The sequence below is a fragment of the Podarcis filfolensis genome, assembly GCF_964270895.1.
Source record: "Podarcis filfolensis genome assembly, chromosome: 11".
NCBI lineage: Eukaryota > Metazoa > Chordata > Lepidosauria > Squamata > Lacertidae > Podarcis > Podarcis filfolensis.
Window position 1 is genome coordinate 59327179 of NC_139613.1, and position 16851 is coordinate 59344029.

At 39.0% G+C, this 16851-nt stretch overlaps 1 protein-coding gene across 7 annotated transcripts in view; it reads right to left on the bottom strand.

Annotated features, from left to right (window-relative positions):
- The window catches only part of PCSK5 (proprotein convertase subtilisin/kexin type 5), a 166754-nt gene that overhangs the window by 95043 nt on the left and 54860 nt on the right, over nt 1–16851 (bottom strand). For all 7 annotated transcript variants that reach the window (XM_083576680.1, XM_083576685.1, XM_083576682.1 and 4 more), the window contains exons 4-5: nt 7033–7176; nt 5293–5369 (exon numbers count right to left, since the gene is read on the bottom strand). In XM_083576680.1, coding sequence (XP_083432806.1) covers nt 5293–5369; nt 7033–7176 — 221 coding nt within the window. The remainder of the gene's footprint in view (nt 1–5292; nt 5370–7032; nt 7177–16851) is intronic.

The window sequence follows — 16851 nt, forward strand, 5'->3', positions numbered from 1 at the left end:
CTGGAGTGGAGTTTATCAGTGATGTCTGCAGGTAAGTCCAACTTAGTTAGGCATCACAGTTCAAACTTCATGCAATCAGCTGGAGCCACTCGGGATCTGGATCAACAATCGGACTTTGAGAAGATTTGTTCTGTGAGGTGGAGTATTTGAGGAAACAAAGAGCAATGAGGCCAAATGGTGCAATGAGGTGGACTCTCACTTTCACTTCTGTGATCTTCTGAAGGACCCTCAGAATGATAGGAAGTGGAGTGAAGGCATAGAAAAGTCCTGGTAGCCATGGGGAGAGCAGGGTATCCCATGCCTCCACTGATGGTGACTGGAATCTAGTAAAGAACCATGGAAGTGGATGATTTCTGCTAAGGCAAAGAGGTCCACATGGCACTGGTTGAACTTAAGACAGAAGCTGTTGAAAAACTGCTAAATAAGTTGCCATTCTGCTTGGTCTATATTCCTGTGGCTCAGCCTGTCTGCTTTTGCGTTCAGGAGACTAGAGATGTGCTTGGCTGTGACTGACAGGACATTGTGTTCTGCCCAGCTGAGAAGGAGGGATGCTTCTGCCTCCTTGTCTACTGATGCTGGATTTCACTGCAGTGGAATTCATGCAGATTAGGACATTGCTGAGGTGGAGATGAGGAGCAAAGTGCTGTAGGGCTAGTCAAGCTGCTCAAAGCTCTAGCCAACTGATGTTCATTGACCATAGGCCTTGGATGTTTAGCTCTCCACAGTGAGCTCCCTAACCCATATGAGATGATTGCTGTTCTCAGAAGATTGCCAAAAAGACAGCCCTTCTGCAGGTTAGATCACACTGTCCACTATCTCAAGACTTGGTGGATGTGGTGAGGGAGTTTAACATGCAGGTGTCTGCTCAATGTGTTGACTTTCTGGTAGGGAAGCAGAGCCCATTAGAGAAGGAATGGTGTGGTGCTTTCCCCCCAGAGTGGTGCTGAGATGCACAGACCTAGAACTCATGCCATAAACATGAGGTCCACTTTCTTGGATTTGATGAGGGTCCAAACCTCTGAGCCTATCTTTTTCATTTGTTCCAGAGAGAGTCAAGCTAAGGCAGCAGCAACAGAGGCAGCAGCAGCAAAAGTGGTAGAGGTGATTGGGCTGGGTTTGGTTAGGCTTGTTGCTTGGCTGGAATCAATTGGAGAATCATGGCTTGCTCCTTGATCTGTTAGGTTTGTACTCTGTTTCTTCCCTGCTGATGAAAATTACAAAAGGACTGGTTGGGAGAGTATGGTGAGTTAACGTCTATTAAATCTCTTGTCATCCCTCTTATGGATAAGTAGCATCTTTTGCTTCAACCAAGCTATCCTTTGAGATATTCTCTTCAAGCAGTTTAGTACCCATGTAGGGAGCTATTTAATCCTAGATGGGGGTGTCAGCATCCCAGTGCTCAAGCTATAGGGTATGCTTAGCCACAATGTCTGCTACCAGAGAGTGAGAGGCAAACTAGGTGGAATCCAATGTGGCATCTGCAATAAAGGCAGCTGACCAGTAGATCATAAGCAGCATTTGTCAAGTACAGCTTGGATCCTGATCTGGGTGGCAGAGGAGGTCATCAGTCCAGACTAGAGATGCTCTAGCAATAAGGTTCCTGTGTGTGAAGCGCAGATAAATAAGGAGGCACTTCAAGGGCACTGTGAATGACAAAGTCCAAGTGGCATTCTGTAGCATCCTTCAGCTAGGAGTTCCCATCCTGAGGAAAGTAAAATCCTAGAAAGTAAAGTGGAAACTGGACAGTCTACATTTGGATTTTTTAACAAGTCCATAAACTCAGTATCAGGAGTGTAGAAGTTGGTACCAATGGACGTTAGCTTCTTTACTTGGTGACTCTGGTGGGACTTGAACCTTTGAATCACTGCACTACGCTAGAAGTCCAATGCACTATCTATTGCACCACAAAACCTTGGTGGGGATTCCCATTCAGATTTGGACGCATTCTTTAGTGGAGCTATAACTGGAAAACTAGTTAGACGTCTTAGGTACAGCTTGCACTACTGCTGCTTTGGAAGGAGTAAGAGGGGGTTAAAATTTAGAGCTAACTCCCTTCTTGAATTTTGGTAGGAAAAGACAAAGAGAAAAGGAACTGAGTTAAAAACACTAGAGAAGGGGCTTGGGGACCAGCAGAACTGACGGAGAACAAGCCAGTGAGGAAACCACAGCAAGGTAAGAAAGGGCAAAACAAGGTAAATATATTTAAAGACCCAAGGAGACAGCAAAAGAATAGGAGCAAATGGAGATTTGACTGCACTCCATGAAGGTGGGAGCAAACTGAATCCTGGGAGCCCTACATCCCAAAATGTTGCTGCCTGCCTTCGACCTGTGGGTGGAGCCAAGACCCTTATCTGCTGACCTTGCTTTGCAGGAATGGGAAAACTTGCTGGGGTAAATAATGTTGGAGTTTTAGGTAGTTCCCTTCCCTCCTATCCAGAGGATAAAATCCTAGATGCTAGATTTCTCTGTTAGGCACTTAATTAAGTGGAATATAGCAAAGAAAATTCAAGCAAGAATGTCCATCGCTACTTGGCAACCAAAACAAAAAATACTGTTCCATCATTTGCAATGAAACTAAATATGTGTGATGAGCTTGCAGAAAGAAAACAACAAAGGGACCATTGTAATTGCTATGATAACAACAAGGCTAGAGAGAAATAAGTTTTCAAAAAAAGTATCAATTGGGTTAAAATGAAAAATTGACACTTTTTAAAAAGAATCTTGTTTCCTTATGCTCAGAAATAGTGACTTTTGAACAGAGTCTGCTTTTGTCATTCCCCTCATTATACTTGCTCAACCATGCCTTTAGTTGTTGATTTGCTTGGCAAAAAGTGTGGCCTCTTGAGTACTGTGGAAGCTTGAGGTCTGAGCTGTCTATTATTAACAAACCTAACATTAATGAGTTGACTGGAGGCCATCAGGTACAAGGGTTATATAGAATGTATGGCTGAGATCAGTGTATTGCATGTAGTACATGTGAAAACGATCTAGGGGTCTTGGTGGACCACAAGCTTAACATGAGTCAACAGTATGAGGCAGCAGCAAAAAAAGCTAACACTATTCTAGGCTGCATCAACAGAAGTAGAGTGTCCAGATCAAGGGAAGTAATAGTCCCACTCTATTCTGCCTTGGTCAGACCACACCTGGAATACTGTGTCCAATTCTGGACACTACAATTTAAGAAGAATATTGACAAGCCGGAATGTGTGCAGAGGAGGGAAACCAAGCCTTATGAGGAAAGATTGAAGGAGATATGATAGTCATCTTCAAATATCTAAAGGGCTGTCATGTGGATGATGAACAAGCTTATTTTTTCTTGCTTTTGAGGCTAGGACCTGAACCTGTGGATTCAAGTTACAAGAAAGGAACTTCTGACTAAATACCAGGAAGAACTTTCTGACAGTAAGAGCTGTTCGACAGTGGAACAGACTCCCATGAGAAGTAGCGGACTCTTCTTCCTTGGATTTTTAAGCAGAGGTTGGATGGCCATCTGCCAAGGATGATCTAGTTGAGATTCTGGCTTTAGAGGGGGTTGGACTAGATGGTTCTATGATATAATAAATATGTCTTTCCTGGAGTTCTGTTTTTATGTCCTCATTTTTACCTTTCTTTTTTTTTTTAACTTGTGACTTTGGTGGCATTTAATGATAATGGTGGCCAGAATTGGATTAGTCCAACATCTATGCCAGCACAAAATTCTAAATCATGGCATTGCATCTTCATTTCAGATGCACCAGGATGATGACACTATTTGGAATCAAAGCATTTGGATTGATTCATTTTACATAGCAATCCAGGCATAACGAGATAGAAACTCTGAGCATTCCTCTGTAAAATGAATGGCCTTTGTGCAGTTATCTATGGTTTTGTAACAACCACTTTTGATTACTGCAATGCAGCGTACGTCGGAATGCCTTTGAAGAGCATTTAAATACTTCATCTAATTCAGGACATACAGTGGTACCTCAGGTTACACATGCTTCAGGTTACAGGCTCTGCTAACCCAGAAATAGTACCTCGGGTTAAGAACTTTGTTTCAGGATGAGAACAGAAATCATGCTCTGGTGGTGCGGCAGCAGCTGGAGGCCCCATCAGCTAAAGTGGTGCTTCAGGTTAAGAACAGTTTCAGGTGAAGAACAGACCTCCGGAACGAATTAAGTACTTAACCCGAGGTACCACTGTAGTTGTGACGTTGTTAACTTGGACCCTCATATCAAACATATATTGCTGATGCTTAAAGTTCTGCAGTGCCTTCCAGTGTATCTTCAGATGCAATTCAAAGCGCTGTTTTAAAGTCCTACAAAGCCTGCAACAAAGATATCTGGAGGGCTGCTGGTCAGCCAGTTCTCAGGTGTCCACAACAGAGAAGTCAAGTCAATAAAACTGCTCGGCTTAGTCATTCAGAAAGGAAGTGGCGCATCTGCCCTTAGGCCCTGACCATACTATTCCCACCATAAATGTATTTTGTTTCCTAAACAGGGGAGAAGCATATTAAGACTCACAAAAGGGAACTTGTGCTTTTAAGAATTATGGAGTTTGTGGAGCTTCCACATAGGTTTTTTCTCCACCTTTCTGTATCCAGGTAATAATAGGCAGACTAGACCCATACCTTGTCTACACAACTTGACAGTCACTGAGCCGTTTTAGTCTGCCTGTCATGTATGGTGAGCCAATAGGAACTCAGTAAGCCTCTCGGTTTTATGACCAGCCTGAGACTGCAAAAATGACGCTTGCCAGACCACAATACAGTGAACTATGTTCAACTATGTTCCAGTCACAGACAGACAGGAAAAATAGGCATTTTATGAACCTAGTGAACAACAACTCTACATATTTGATTCCTGTTTGGTATAGACACAGCAACCAGTTTCGGATTACTCAAAGCAGCACCTAGACACCAGAATTACAAGCAAGTATCAGAAGCTACCTGAGAAAGTATCACCAATACCATTCTGAAAATAAATGCAGTTCAAATATTTGTAACTCAACTTTATTCAAAGATCTAACCATATACATAGTTGTTTTATATATATATATATATATATATATATATATATATATATATATATATCATATTTTATATGCTCAAACAGCTTCTTCACCATATGTCATGTATATGTGAGATGCAAAAGACACAATTCATACCCTGCATTACCTTTACTAGATAAAAGTTAAAAATTCTAACAAAAATAGAATTTTTCAACTTGCGCAATTAGTGCTGTAGAAAAAAGAGAGAGCACATGATACAATTGAATTTACAATGCCTTGCATTCCACAGAGGAGTGGCCTTACTTGTTTTCATTGCTGGCATCATAACGAGGCATGGGGTCAATATCATTACCATTGACATCAAAACTGGCATCTGGGTCCTGTAGTCAACAGAGAAGGGAAATGGAAAGAGAGATGGAAAAAGAATGAAGTGCAGATCCTCATTAATTAGCCATTGACTCATCCGGCTCATACATTCCTCAGCAGGTTTCTACAGGAGTGTAATTAGGTTAACTAACATTCCTATGGTTTTGTGGTTGCTGCATGGTTTAGGAAAGCAATACATGTTCTAAACCTGCAGGCTTTATATATTATTTAAATTACTTCTGGAAAATGGAAGTTGCATTAAAATATTTTTTTATAATTTATGAAAACTACTGTTTTAATCTAAGCAGTACTTAGTTGTGTAGTTTTAGTTATTTACTATATTTCAAATTTCTTTTCTTTATCAAAATCCTCTTTATCACAGTAATAAATAGTTTGTTCACAAACTTGAGTTACATTATTCTTGTTAAAAGGCCAAGCAATTTAAATTTCTAAGAGAACATTATTTGCCTGAAGGAAACATTTCCATGCGTCAATAAAGAATTTAAACATACAACTTGAAAAATAAAGCCGTTTGGGGAAAGTGTATCTTTATTAACAGTAGCTACTAGATGACATATTTTTTTGTATCTTCAGGGAGCATATGCAACTTTTAATGGATGTGAAATGTGGTTCTGTCTTCTCCACATTTGCCTGTAGAAAACAATGTAAACATCTGTGTATCTTTTGCAACTCTTGTTATTTGATGTGGTAGAATGATGAGGCAGATTAATCTTTATTTCACCTTTGTTCAAAACTAATTAGTTTTGCCTTCAAGTGATTCTGTATAAGATTGCCAAAATATATTCATTCACATATGTAATACAATTAAACATTAATGTCATTTTCTCTTATGTGAATTTTTTAGCTTAGGTAATAGGTAGCAAACGACGTGGAGAATTAAGTTGATCTGTTAAATTCATGAAGGACTTGAATGGGGTGGAGTTAGTAATCCCTGGTTAATTTATGCTCAGTGAGAATCTAGAAATGTGTTAACTATTGAGATTCTAACCATGTCCTAATAATATATTCCAGCAGCAAGCTAAGGATAGATAGTGCCGAACAGGAAGTGTAGCAGAAAATACCACCAGATACTTTTGAATACTGGAGTTTAGAGATATTATTGGTGCTTTGTTGGTATGGTAGCTGGACTCGCAGCAATCAAAACAGGGATCATGGCCCTGAACATAGATTATGTGTGAATTGTGCAGCAATTCAGAATCCTGTTAATCAGCAACTCTATCTGAAACAGGGCTGCCAACATTGGGGTAGTAGGGTGTGGCCTGGCGTAAGAGCCCTCTGGGTTAGAGGGCATGGATTGCGTGTGACTGATGCAGTGATTCAGAATATTGCTCACCTGAAAAGTACACCAAATATGGCCACATAGCAAAAGACCAAGACAAGATTAATTATTGAAACAACACAGCAAATGCATTACATTTGAGCTTGTTTGTGTAGGGCAAGACCAGATTCAGTTTACTGATAGGTAAAATTTCAGCAGTTAGTGGTGCCCATGTCTCAGATGCATGGCTTGCAAAATGAAAATTGTAAGTTTCATTCTACTGAGTCTCCTGCACACCTTTTCAGAGGATACTGTAATTAAGAAGTATACAAATTGTTGAAATAAACAAATAAGCATAAAAGAATAAAACAGCTATCCGAAGCACTGTGGAGACTCACATAATTCTGCATCAAGTCTGGGTGGTTTCTTTCAATGCCATCATCCAAGATGGTGATCACAATATTCTTTCCAGTGTAGCCTCTCCTCCAAGCACCTACAATATTCATATCTGACTGACAGAGGTTTATATTATCGCTGCAGTGCTATAGGAAGAAAAATAAACAAGCAAAAAAAAAAAAAGCAGGAAATTAGTTGCCAGTGCAATGCAAGGAAATATTAGCCTATTCATTAGTATAACCAATTTAATTATCCACAAATGAGCATATTGATTTAAACTGGAGAGACAGAAAATCAATGCCCTAATTAACAAACAGCAAGATAATTTGAAAGGGACGCTAAATGAAATTAAAATAGAGCTAGTTATTTCTTTTGAGATTGCTCATCATATCAGGGTATAGTTATTAGACCACTTAATTGTTATTATGGGCCTTTGGAAACCCCACAGCTCTTTTCTAAGCATTCCATAGTACAGTACACTTGATTGCTGGGGGGAGAAAGTGTATTTGAATTTTCCAACACAACTGCATGTGGATAAAAGTACACAAAATGCCTGCACAGAATAGCCATGGAAACACAAAAAATGCTTGGGGTGGGTGGGAAGGGAGAGGCAGTGTTATGTACTGTATAATCCCTGAAATAGCTGTCTGGAAACTTATCCAGATTCCTTTATATCTACAAAAAGAGAGTTCCTGGCATGTTTAGTGCAGCACCAGCAGGAGGGGAACAGCAGCTAAGAACCTGTAGCCAAAACAATTCCCCCTAAATAATTGCCACTTTAGGTGCTTATTGAAGAGCAGCTATGACAGAGCTTTTGTACACCAGTTTATGTTAAATGAAAAATGAACTGTTCTCTCTCATATTTTCTTTGTTTTGTATGGAGGAGGTGAGTTTATAACGAAATGAGGCTGACATTTGGGAACCACAGAGAGTGTGAATCCTTTTAATGAGTATCCTATTCAGGCCTTCCTCAGGAGTGGTGCTTTGCTCCAGCTCCCCTGGGCTCCATGAGAACAAGCAGAAAAGGGGGGAATAAATTCTTAGAACAAGTATCATAGCAACACATACTAGCCACAAGAGTGCTCAAAAGTTCACTCCCCCCCCCCCCGCCCAAATCAGTTCCCTTGTACTCCATGCAATCTATTAGTGCTTTGGAATTTGTAAAGGTGGCAAGTAGGTGTTTTTTTTTTTTAAAGTGCCATGTATTGGCCTTATTTCTATATTGCTTATTTCTATATTGTGTCCTAAATTTTAACCCTTTTCATCATTATCAATTTCACTATTTCGTCTTTCGCCTCCCATTCTAATAATAATTTATACATTTTGAATTCAATTTCTCTCTTCCTTCAAGCATTTTTTTTCCAAAATCAGAACTCATAATAAAACCTTTTAATAGATCCTTTTTAAAATACTCATTGGTGTGATAATATTGAAACCAATCTGATATCCATTCTCAGATTTCTTCAAACTTTTTCAATTTACATACATTTCCAGAAAAATATATCTCTATTATTTACCCCACTTCTCCATCATATTTATTTTCTTTCGAGTACTGACTGGTTTCTATAGGTGACAACCATAAAGGTGTTTTCTTTTCCAATAAAGCTTAGTTTGTTGTTATTTAGTCGTTTAGTCATGTCTGACTCTTCGTGCCCCCCTGGACCAGAGCATGCCAGACACTCCTGTCTTCCATTGCCTCCTGCAGTTTGGTCAAACTCATGCTGGCAGCTTCGAGAACACTGTCCCACCATCTCGTCCTCTGTCGTCCCCTTCTCCTTGTGCCCTCATCTTTCCCAACATCAGGATCTTTGCCAGGGAGTCTTCTCTTCTCATGAGGTGGCCAAAGTATTGGAGCCTCGGCTTCACTGTCCTTCCAGTGAGCACTCAGGGCTGATTTCCTTCAGAATGGATACGTTTGATCTTCTTGCAGTCCATGGGACTCTCCAGCACCATAATTCAAAAGCATCAATTCTTCGGCGATCAGCCTTCTTTATGGTCCAGCTTTCACTTCTTATAAAGCTTAGTATCTAGTCTATATTCCATATATACTCCTTCTTCTGCAATGTTAAAATTCTTTGTGTATTTTTACCTTATCATACCACAAATAAGCATGCTACCCAAATGTTTCCTGTAACATTCCAGGTCTAACAATCCTGTATTCTTTAATTCCTTTAACCAGATCATACACGCTGCTTCATAGGACAGTGGTACCTCGGGTTAAGTACTTAATTCGTTCCGGAGGTCCGTTCTTAACCTGAAACTGTTCTTAACCTGAAACTGTTCTTAACCTGAAGCTTCAGGTTATAGACTCCGCTAACCCAAAAATAGTGCTTCAGGTTAAGCACTTTGCTTCAGAATGAGAACAGAAATCATGCTCCAGTGGCGCGGTGGCAGTGGGAGGCCCCATTAGCTAAAGTGGTGCTTCAGGTTAAGAACAGTTTCAGGTTAAGAACGGACCTCCAGAATGAATTGAGTACTTAACCTGAGGTACCACTGTAGTTTTAAGTCTGGCAATGAGAATCCACCTCTTTTTTTTACAACTGTTAAAGTTTTAAATTTAATCATTGGTCTTTTCCCCTGCCAGGTAAATTTTGATAACTCATTTTGCTAGTAGTTTCCTTTCTTTCTCTTTATTTTTGGTGTACAACCATTTTGCCTCAATGTATTTTTAAAACCCCACTTTTTCTCATTTTTTACTTACTTTAGAAATCCCAATGCAGTATGCTGAAGAGCAAGTTTTATGATATTTCTGATTTGTAAACAAACAATGCTGGGCTACTTAAATGACAGTCTGTCCAAGGCATTGCACAGTTTATAGCATAAAGATTTCAATTCTATTTCAAGATTCATTTTCAAGGTATTTTGACCCTGTCAGTCTTAGTTTCTTGTAAACATAGTTGGTTATTCTCCCCCCCCCCCAAAACTGCCATGCACTCAAAATATACTTTTTATTATTTATTATTAACCTATCCTTCACTAAAATTAATCCCATGGCAGGGTACAACATAAAATATAATACATAATAAAATAAAAACAATCTAAAAAAAAATCAAACTACTACAATAATAAATTAAGATTATATCATAGCAAACAAAACATCTCCAGTCAACTAACCAGTTAGTTTGGCAAATAAAAAGATGCCTAAAACTCATCAGGGTTGGTGTCTATGGAAACTGTGAGGGATGGGTGCTCCACAATCAAAGTGCCACAGCAGAGAATGCCCTCTCACATGTTGCTGCATATGTGGGGCTACCTTTGAAGGGGACTCGGAAGGTGACTAATCCAGAATGCAGCAGCTAGACTGGTGGCTGGGAGTGGCCGCCGGGACAATATAACACCAGTCGTAAAGGATGTTCACTAGCTCCCAGTATGTTCCCGTGCAAAATTCAGTGTTGCTGCTGACCTTCACAGCCCTACACGGCTTTGGCCCAGTATACCTGAAGGAGGGTCTCCACCCCTATTGCTCAGCCCGGACACTGAGGTCCAGCACTGAAGGCCTTCTCTTGGCGTTTCCCTCACTGCGAGAAGCAGTTACAGGGAACTAGGAAGAGGGCCTTCTTGGTAGCGGCACCCACCCTGTAGAACGCCCTCTCATCAGATGTCAAGGAAATAAACAACTATCTGACTTTTAGAAGACATCTGAAGGCAGCCCTGTTTAGGGAAATTTTTAAAGATCAATGTTCTTATTATGTTTTTAGGTATGTTGTAAGCTGCCCAGAGTGGCTGGGGAAACCCAGCCAGATTGGCAAGGTATAATAATAATAATAATAATAATAATAATAATAATAATAGGCTTTATGTCAACCCAAGAAACCTATCTGCCCTTTGTATCTATTGCTGCCAAAACTAAAGAAAAGAATGCACTGACCAATGTCCAACCCACTCATAGGTTTTTCATCTCTTATCTTACAATAAAATAAACGACGAGTCTCGTTTATTCTTCTTCATCCAAAATATCCAGTTGATCTGGCAGCTTTCTTCCATTTCTATTAACGCTAAGAAATTAGCCCATAGGCAGCTCACTGAGGGAAATGACTCATAAGTTCAGTTATTTGGCTCAGACAAGCCATGTACCTTGGGCTGTAGAAAAGGGTGTGAGATTATAAACCCTATTCCTTTGAAAAGGTTTGGAAACCTGCCACAAGACAGCTTCTTTCTCCTTTAGTGATGTCAGCAGACTGTCCTTGCCTGAACTTTCTCTTCTCCAACAAAAGCAAAATCTTTACCATCACTGGTATGCCTTCCTTATATCTTCTTCTTCTTTGGCGATCACTCGTAGCCGAGTAAGATTGTCTTCCATAAACACGGTTTTAACAATGAGTCCATAAGTGACTATGGAGGCCAATTCTGGATCCACACGTCCTTCCACAGTGGGGACATTGGTTTCTGGGTGGGAGTTGATCATGGTGTGGATTTGCCAAGCATGCCTTCTTCTTAGCACGTTTCTCCCTTGTGTCCTGAGTTTGAGTGTCTTCAAAGCCCATGACACCTTTGATAAAGGCTGTTCTCCAACTGGAACGCTCGCAGGCCAGTGTTTCCCAGTTGTCAGTGTTTATACTACATTTTTTAAGATTTGCCTTGAGAGAGTCTTTAAACCTCTTTTGTTGACCACCAGCATTACGCTTTCCAGAACGGATTCCATTCGACTTCCAAGGTACGACTGTATACATATCCAAAGAACCTCTTTCAGGATTGGTGTCATATGGCAGTACTCTGACAACTGTATTCCGTACCAATTATAACTTCCAGGTGATTTAAGGACAAAGCTCCATGTAGAACACATTGCAATACTACAAACACGACATCACTAGAGTATGGCCACCTGTGGTCAGTAATCTCTATTCGGGAAGAGCTGAAGTTTGAAAAAGGCACTCCAAGACATGAAGGCCATCTGTATCTCTAGTGACCATTCTGGATCAAAGAGTACCTCCAGACAATGCACCTGCTCTTTCAGGGGAAGAACAACCCTACTGAGAACACATGCTCTACCTGATTTCATCAAGCAGAATGAGGTACCTTTCTCTTTTATATATATATATATAATATTTATTAAGGTTTTACAAAAAACAAAAGTTTACAGAATAAAGAAAAAGCATAAAAAAGAGAGAAATGAGAGAAAATACAAAAAATACAAAAATACATAGCGAAGAAAAAAGAAAAAAAGGAAAAAATACAAGATACAAAAAAACAAATAGATAAGAAACAATTAAAAACAAATCCATTTTTTTATATCTTTAGGCTCATTTGCTTGTTTCCTTGACCTCCTCACACCTCCCCTTTTTGTATTCCCATTTACATAATCAATTCAGCAAATCCTTACCCTCTTTCCTTTATCTTAACTCTATATCTTAACATATTATAACTATATTTTTTCATCCATTAACAATCCATTTTTGCATATTCTTATTAACCTTGTTGCTAATGCCACTTAATTTCAATCCAGCATCATTTTAACATTCATTAATTTTACAATATTTCTGCAAATAGTCTTTAAATTTCTTCCAATCTTCTTCCACCAACTCTTCTCCCTGGTCTCGGATTCTGCCAGTCATTTCCGCCAATTCCATATAGTCCATCACCTTCATCTGCCACTCTTCCAGGGTGGGTAAATCTTGTGTCTTCCAATACTTTGCAATAAGTATTCTTGCTGCTGTTGTTGCATACATAAAGAAAGTTCTATCCTTCTTTGGCACCAATTGGCCGACTATGCCCAGGAGAAAGGCCTCTGGTTTCTTCAGGAAGGTATATTTAAATACCTTTTTCATTTCATTATAAATCATCTCCCAGAAAGCCTTAATCTTTGGGCACGTCCACCAAAGGTGAAAGAATGTACCTTCATTTTCTTGACATTTCCAACATTTATTATCGGGCAAATGATATATTTTTGCAAGCTTGACTGGTGTCATGTACCACCTGTGTATCATTTTCATAATATTCTCTCTTAAGGCATTACATGCCATAAATTTCATACCAGTGGTCCACAACTGTTCCCAGTCAGCGAACATAATGTTATGTCCAACATCTTGTGCCCATTTAATCATAGCAGATTTGACCGTTTCATCCTGCGTGTTCCATTTTAACAGCAAGTTATACATTCTTGAAAGTATCTTAGTTTTGGGATCTAACAATTCTGTTTCCAATTTTGATTTTTCCACCTGGAAGCCAATTTTTTTGTCCGAATTATAGGCCTCTCTTATTTGATAATAATGAAGCCAATCTCGCACTTTATCTTTTAATTTCTCAAAACTCTGCAATTTCAATTTGTCTCCTTCTTGTTCTAGATTTTCCCAATATTTCGGCCATTTGGCCTCCATATTGAGCTTTTTCTGAGCCTTTGCTTCCATCGGTGACAACCACCTTGGGGTTTTGTTTTCTAGTAGGTCCTTATATCTTATCCAGACATTGAACAATGCTTTCCTGACAATATGGTTTTTAAATGCTTTATGTGCTTTAACCTTGTCGTACCACAAATATGCATGCCACCCAAAAACGTTATTAAAACCTTCTAAGTCCAAAATGTCTGTGTTCTCAAGAAGCAGCCAATCTTTCAACCAGCAGAATGCTGCTGATTCATAGTAAAGTTTAAGGTCTGGCAGGGCAAACCCACCTCTTTCCTTTGCATCAGTTAATATTTTAAATTTTATTCTGGGCTTCTTGCCCTGCCAGACAAATCTAGAAATATCTCTCTGCCACTTCTTGAAACAATCCATTTTGTCCAAAATTTGCAGTGATTGAAACAAAAATAACATTCTTGGCAATACATTCATCTTTATAACAGCAATTCGACCCAACAAGGAAAGCTTCAAATTTGACCATATTTCTAAGTCCTTTTTCACTTCTGACCAACATTTCTCATAGTTATCTTTAAATAAGTTTAAGTTCTTAGCCGTCATATTAACCCCCAGGTATTTTACTTTCTTAACCAATGTTAAACCTGTCTCCTTCTGAAACCTCTCTTTCTCAATCGGTGTTAAATTTTTCTCAAGAACTTTAGTTTTTAACTTGTTCAGCTTAAATCCTGCCACATGACCAAATTCTTGAATCAGTTCTAATACTCTTTTAGTACTAGAATCTGGCTCCTGTAACGTCAAAACTAAGTCATCTGCGAACGCTTTCAGTTTGTATTGTTTAGCTCCAACCTGTATACCTTTAATCAGACGGTCCCTTCTAATCATATTTAGCAAAACCTCCAGGACCGAAATAAACAGAAATGGGGAAATTGGGCAGCCTTGTCGTGTCCCTTTCTCTATCCTGAGTTCCTCTGTCACCACATTGTTAACAATTAGTTTAGCCTTTTGTTCTGAGTAAATTGCACTTATACCATTTTCAAACCCTTGACCAACCCCCATCCCCTGGAGATTTTTCTTCATAAAATTCCAAGAAATATTGTCAAAGGCTTTCTCCGCATCTACAAAAATTAAAACTGCTTTAGTATTGATATTCACTTGTAGCTTCTCCAAAATATTAATTATATTCCTCGTGTTGTCAGACAAGTGTCTACCAGGGAGAAAGCCGGCTTGGTCCTTATGTATCACTTCCACTAATACTTTTTTTAATCTATTAGCCAAAATATCGGCAAATATTTTATAATCCACATTGAGCAGGGATATGGGGCGGTAGTTCTTAAGTTGTGTCTTTTCAGACTCAGTTTTCGGTATAAGCGTAATATAGGCCTCCTTCCACGACTCTGGCGCTTTTTTCCCCTCCAAAATTTCATTACAAACCTCCTTTAGTGGTTGAATTATCCAATCTTTCAAAGATCTATAATATTTTGAGGTTACCGTTCTCAAGCACCTCAGCTATTCCCCTGAGCTCTTTAGCTGTTCCAGTCTTCTGGCAACAACATCCCAGCAGAGGCAATTGTTTGTTGCTGGCTTAGGCTGGAAGCTGTCTCATCTGGAAAAAAACTTCTCAATATCCTAAATCATTGTTCTCTGGAACATAGAACCGACCAGAGCGGAGGCAAGCCTGGACTTAAATCTTTTTATTTTTATTTTATTAAAAATTTTAAATGTTGTAATAATCATAGCAAAAATAAGTTTTGAGTCTGAAATTATTACAAGCAAGGATCGCCAGCATCCAAAAAACCGTAACAATGCATTCACAGCTTGTAATACCTTGCACTGCGTAAGTGTAGCTTTCCAGAATGAGTGTTGAGAAAATGAGGGCTGTAAATCTCTCGTGTGACAATTTCCCTATGTGAAAAAAGGGACTCAGATCTCATCTGACTTATCCTGCTGGATTTCACCTTGGGCTAAACTGCACTGATGTTATTTTCTCAGTTAGTGCTATGTGCCATATTTCATAGGTTGGCATATCGTCTACTGAGTGAAAAGCCTTTCTTGGATTTTCAAAAGTGCACGATCTCCAGTCAAGCAGCAATCAATAACTATTATAATCTCTTCATGGACCACGCACTGTGTATGATTGTATCATATAAATGTTTAGAGCACACCTTTCACTAGTAATTTCTTGTAAATTTTAGAACTCTCAGTGTGTCTGCATTTGACTTTTAACTTTGCTATTCCCATAAGCAAATAATCTTTATCTGCTTCTCTGTGCCTCCAAAAATGTTATGTTTCTCTTAAATATACTTCCCTAATAACTGATTTCATGGCCTTCCATATCCCAAATCCCATACAAGGTTAACATCCAGAGTACTATTCAAATAAAGGCATTCCTTTAACTTGGTTGACAATTTTTCTTGCTTTGACAATACTGAAGCATCCAATTGCCAAACTGGATTGTAAGACAATATGTTTCCCCACTTGACCTCGACAGTAATGGCTGCATGATCCAAAATGAGCACTGTACTTATATATGTATTTTGTATCTCAGTGAGTTAGAGATGAGGATGTAATTAATTGACAAATACATATTGTATCCCATGGAATAGAACCTAGTTTTATCAGTTGGGTGAAATTCCCTCCACAAATTGTACCTTGTGCAAAACCATGCAGCTTCTCATGTACTTTGAAATAATTATTTGTTTGGGCCACATACTGTGGCTCAGGTAAGCAGGCAATCACCCATGCGGCCCTGAAGAAATATGTTGCCACTGGAAACAGTGATATGTCTCTAAAATAAGACTGGTTAAAAAAATACTCTCTTATTTTTAAAACTGGCTGAATACAAAAAGTTTGTTTGATTGTGTTAGTGAAATATGGAGTAAAGTAGCTGTGCGTATAAAGAATACTATGTCACTTTGTCATGTTCTGTTTGAATAGTTAAACCTCACAGAAATGCTGCCTATAATAGATACGTCATTTGAACGATGATGAACAAAATGATATTGTCATTCTAGAAAAAGGATACATGCAATTTATGGGAATGAAATAATTAAGAGCCTCACATAAATTATGTCTGTATTTATCAACAATTTCTGTTTATGAGGACTTTGGAGCCGTTAAGGTGTATTGGTTAAATACTCATGTACCACTCTATTAATTTTTCTCTGCTGCAGCAGCAATGAGTATATAATGAGCTGCTGTACTTTGAAATACTTATGCTATTCATACTAGCAACTCTAAGATGTGGTTACTGAGAATGCATACTGATCAGGAGCTAAACATCAATAAAGTCAGCAAATAAGTCTATGAGCTCAGTTTATTACACACTCTGCCATCATGATTTGCAATGCCTCAAGCAAACATGAAAAAGGAATATACTGGCCAAGGGTCAAAGAACTGTAAAACTAGTTCTATGAGCCAATGGGAGCTTTAGAGTTATTTTTCTCAAACAGTAGCTCCCCAACAATACTCCACAGCAAACAGAAGGGAGTTTCAGAAGCAACTTGTGACACCTCTCTTCTGAAAGCCTAA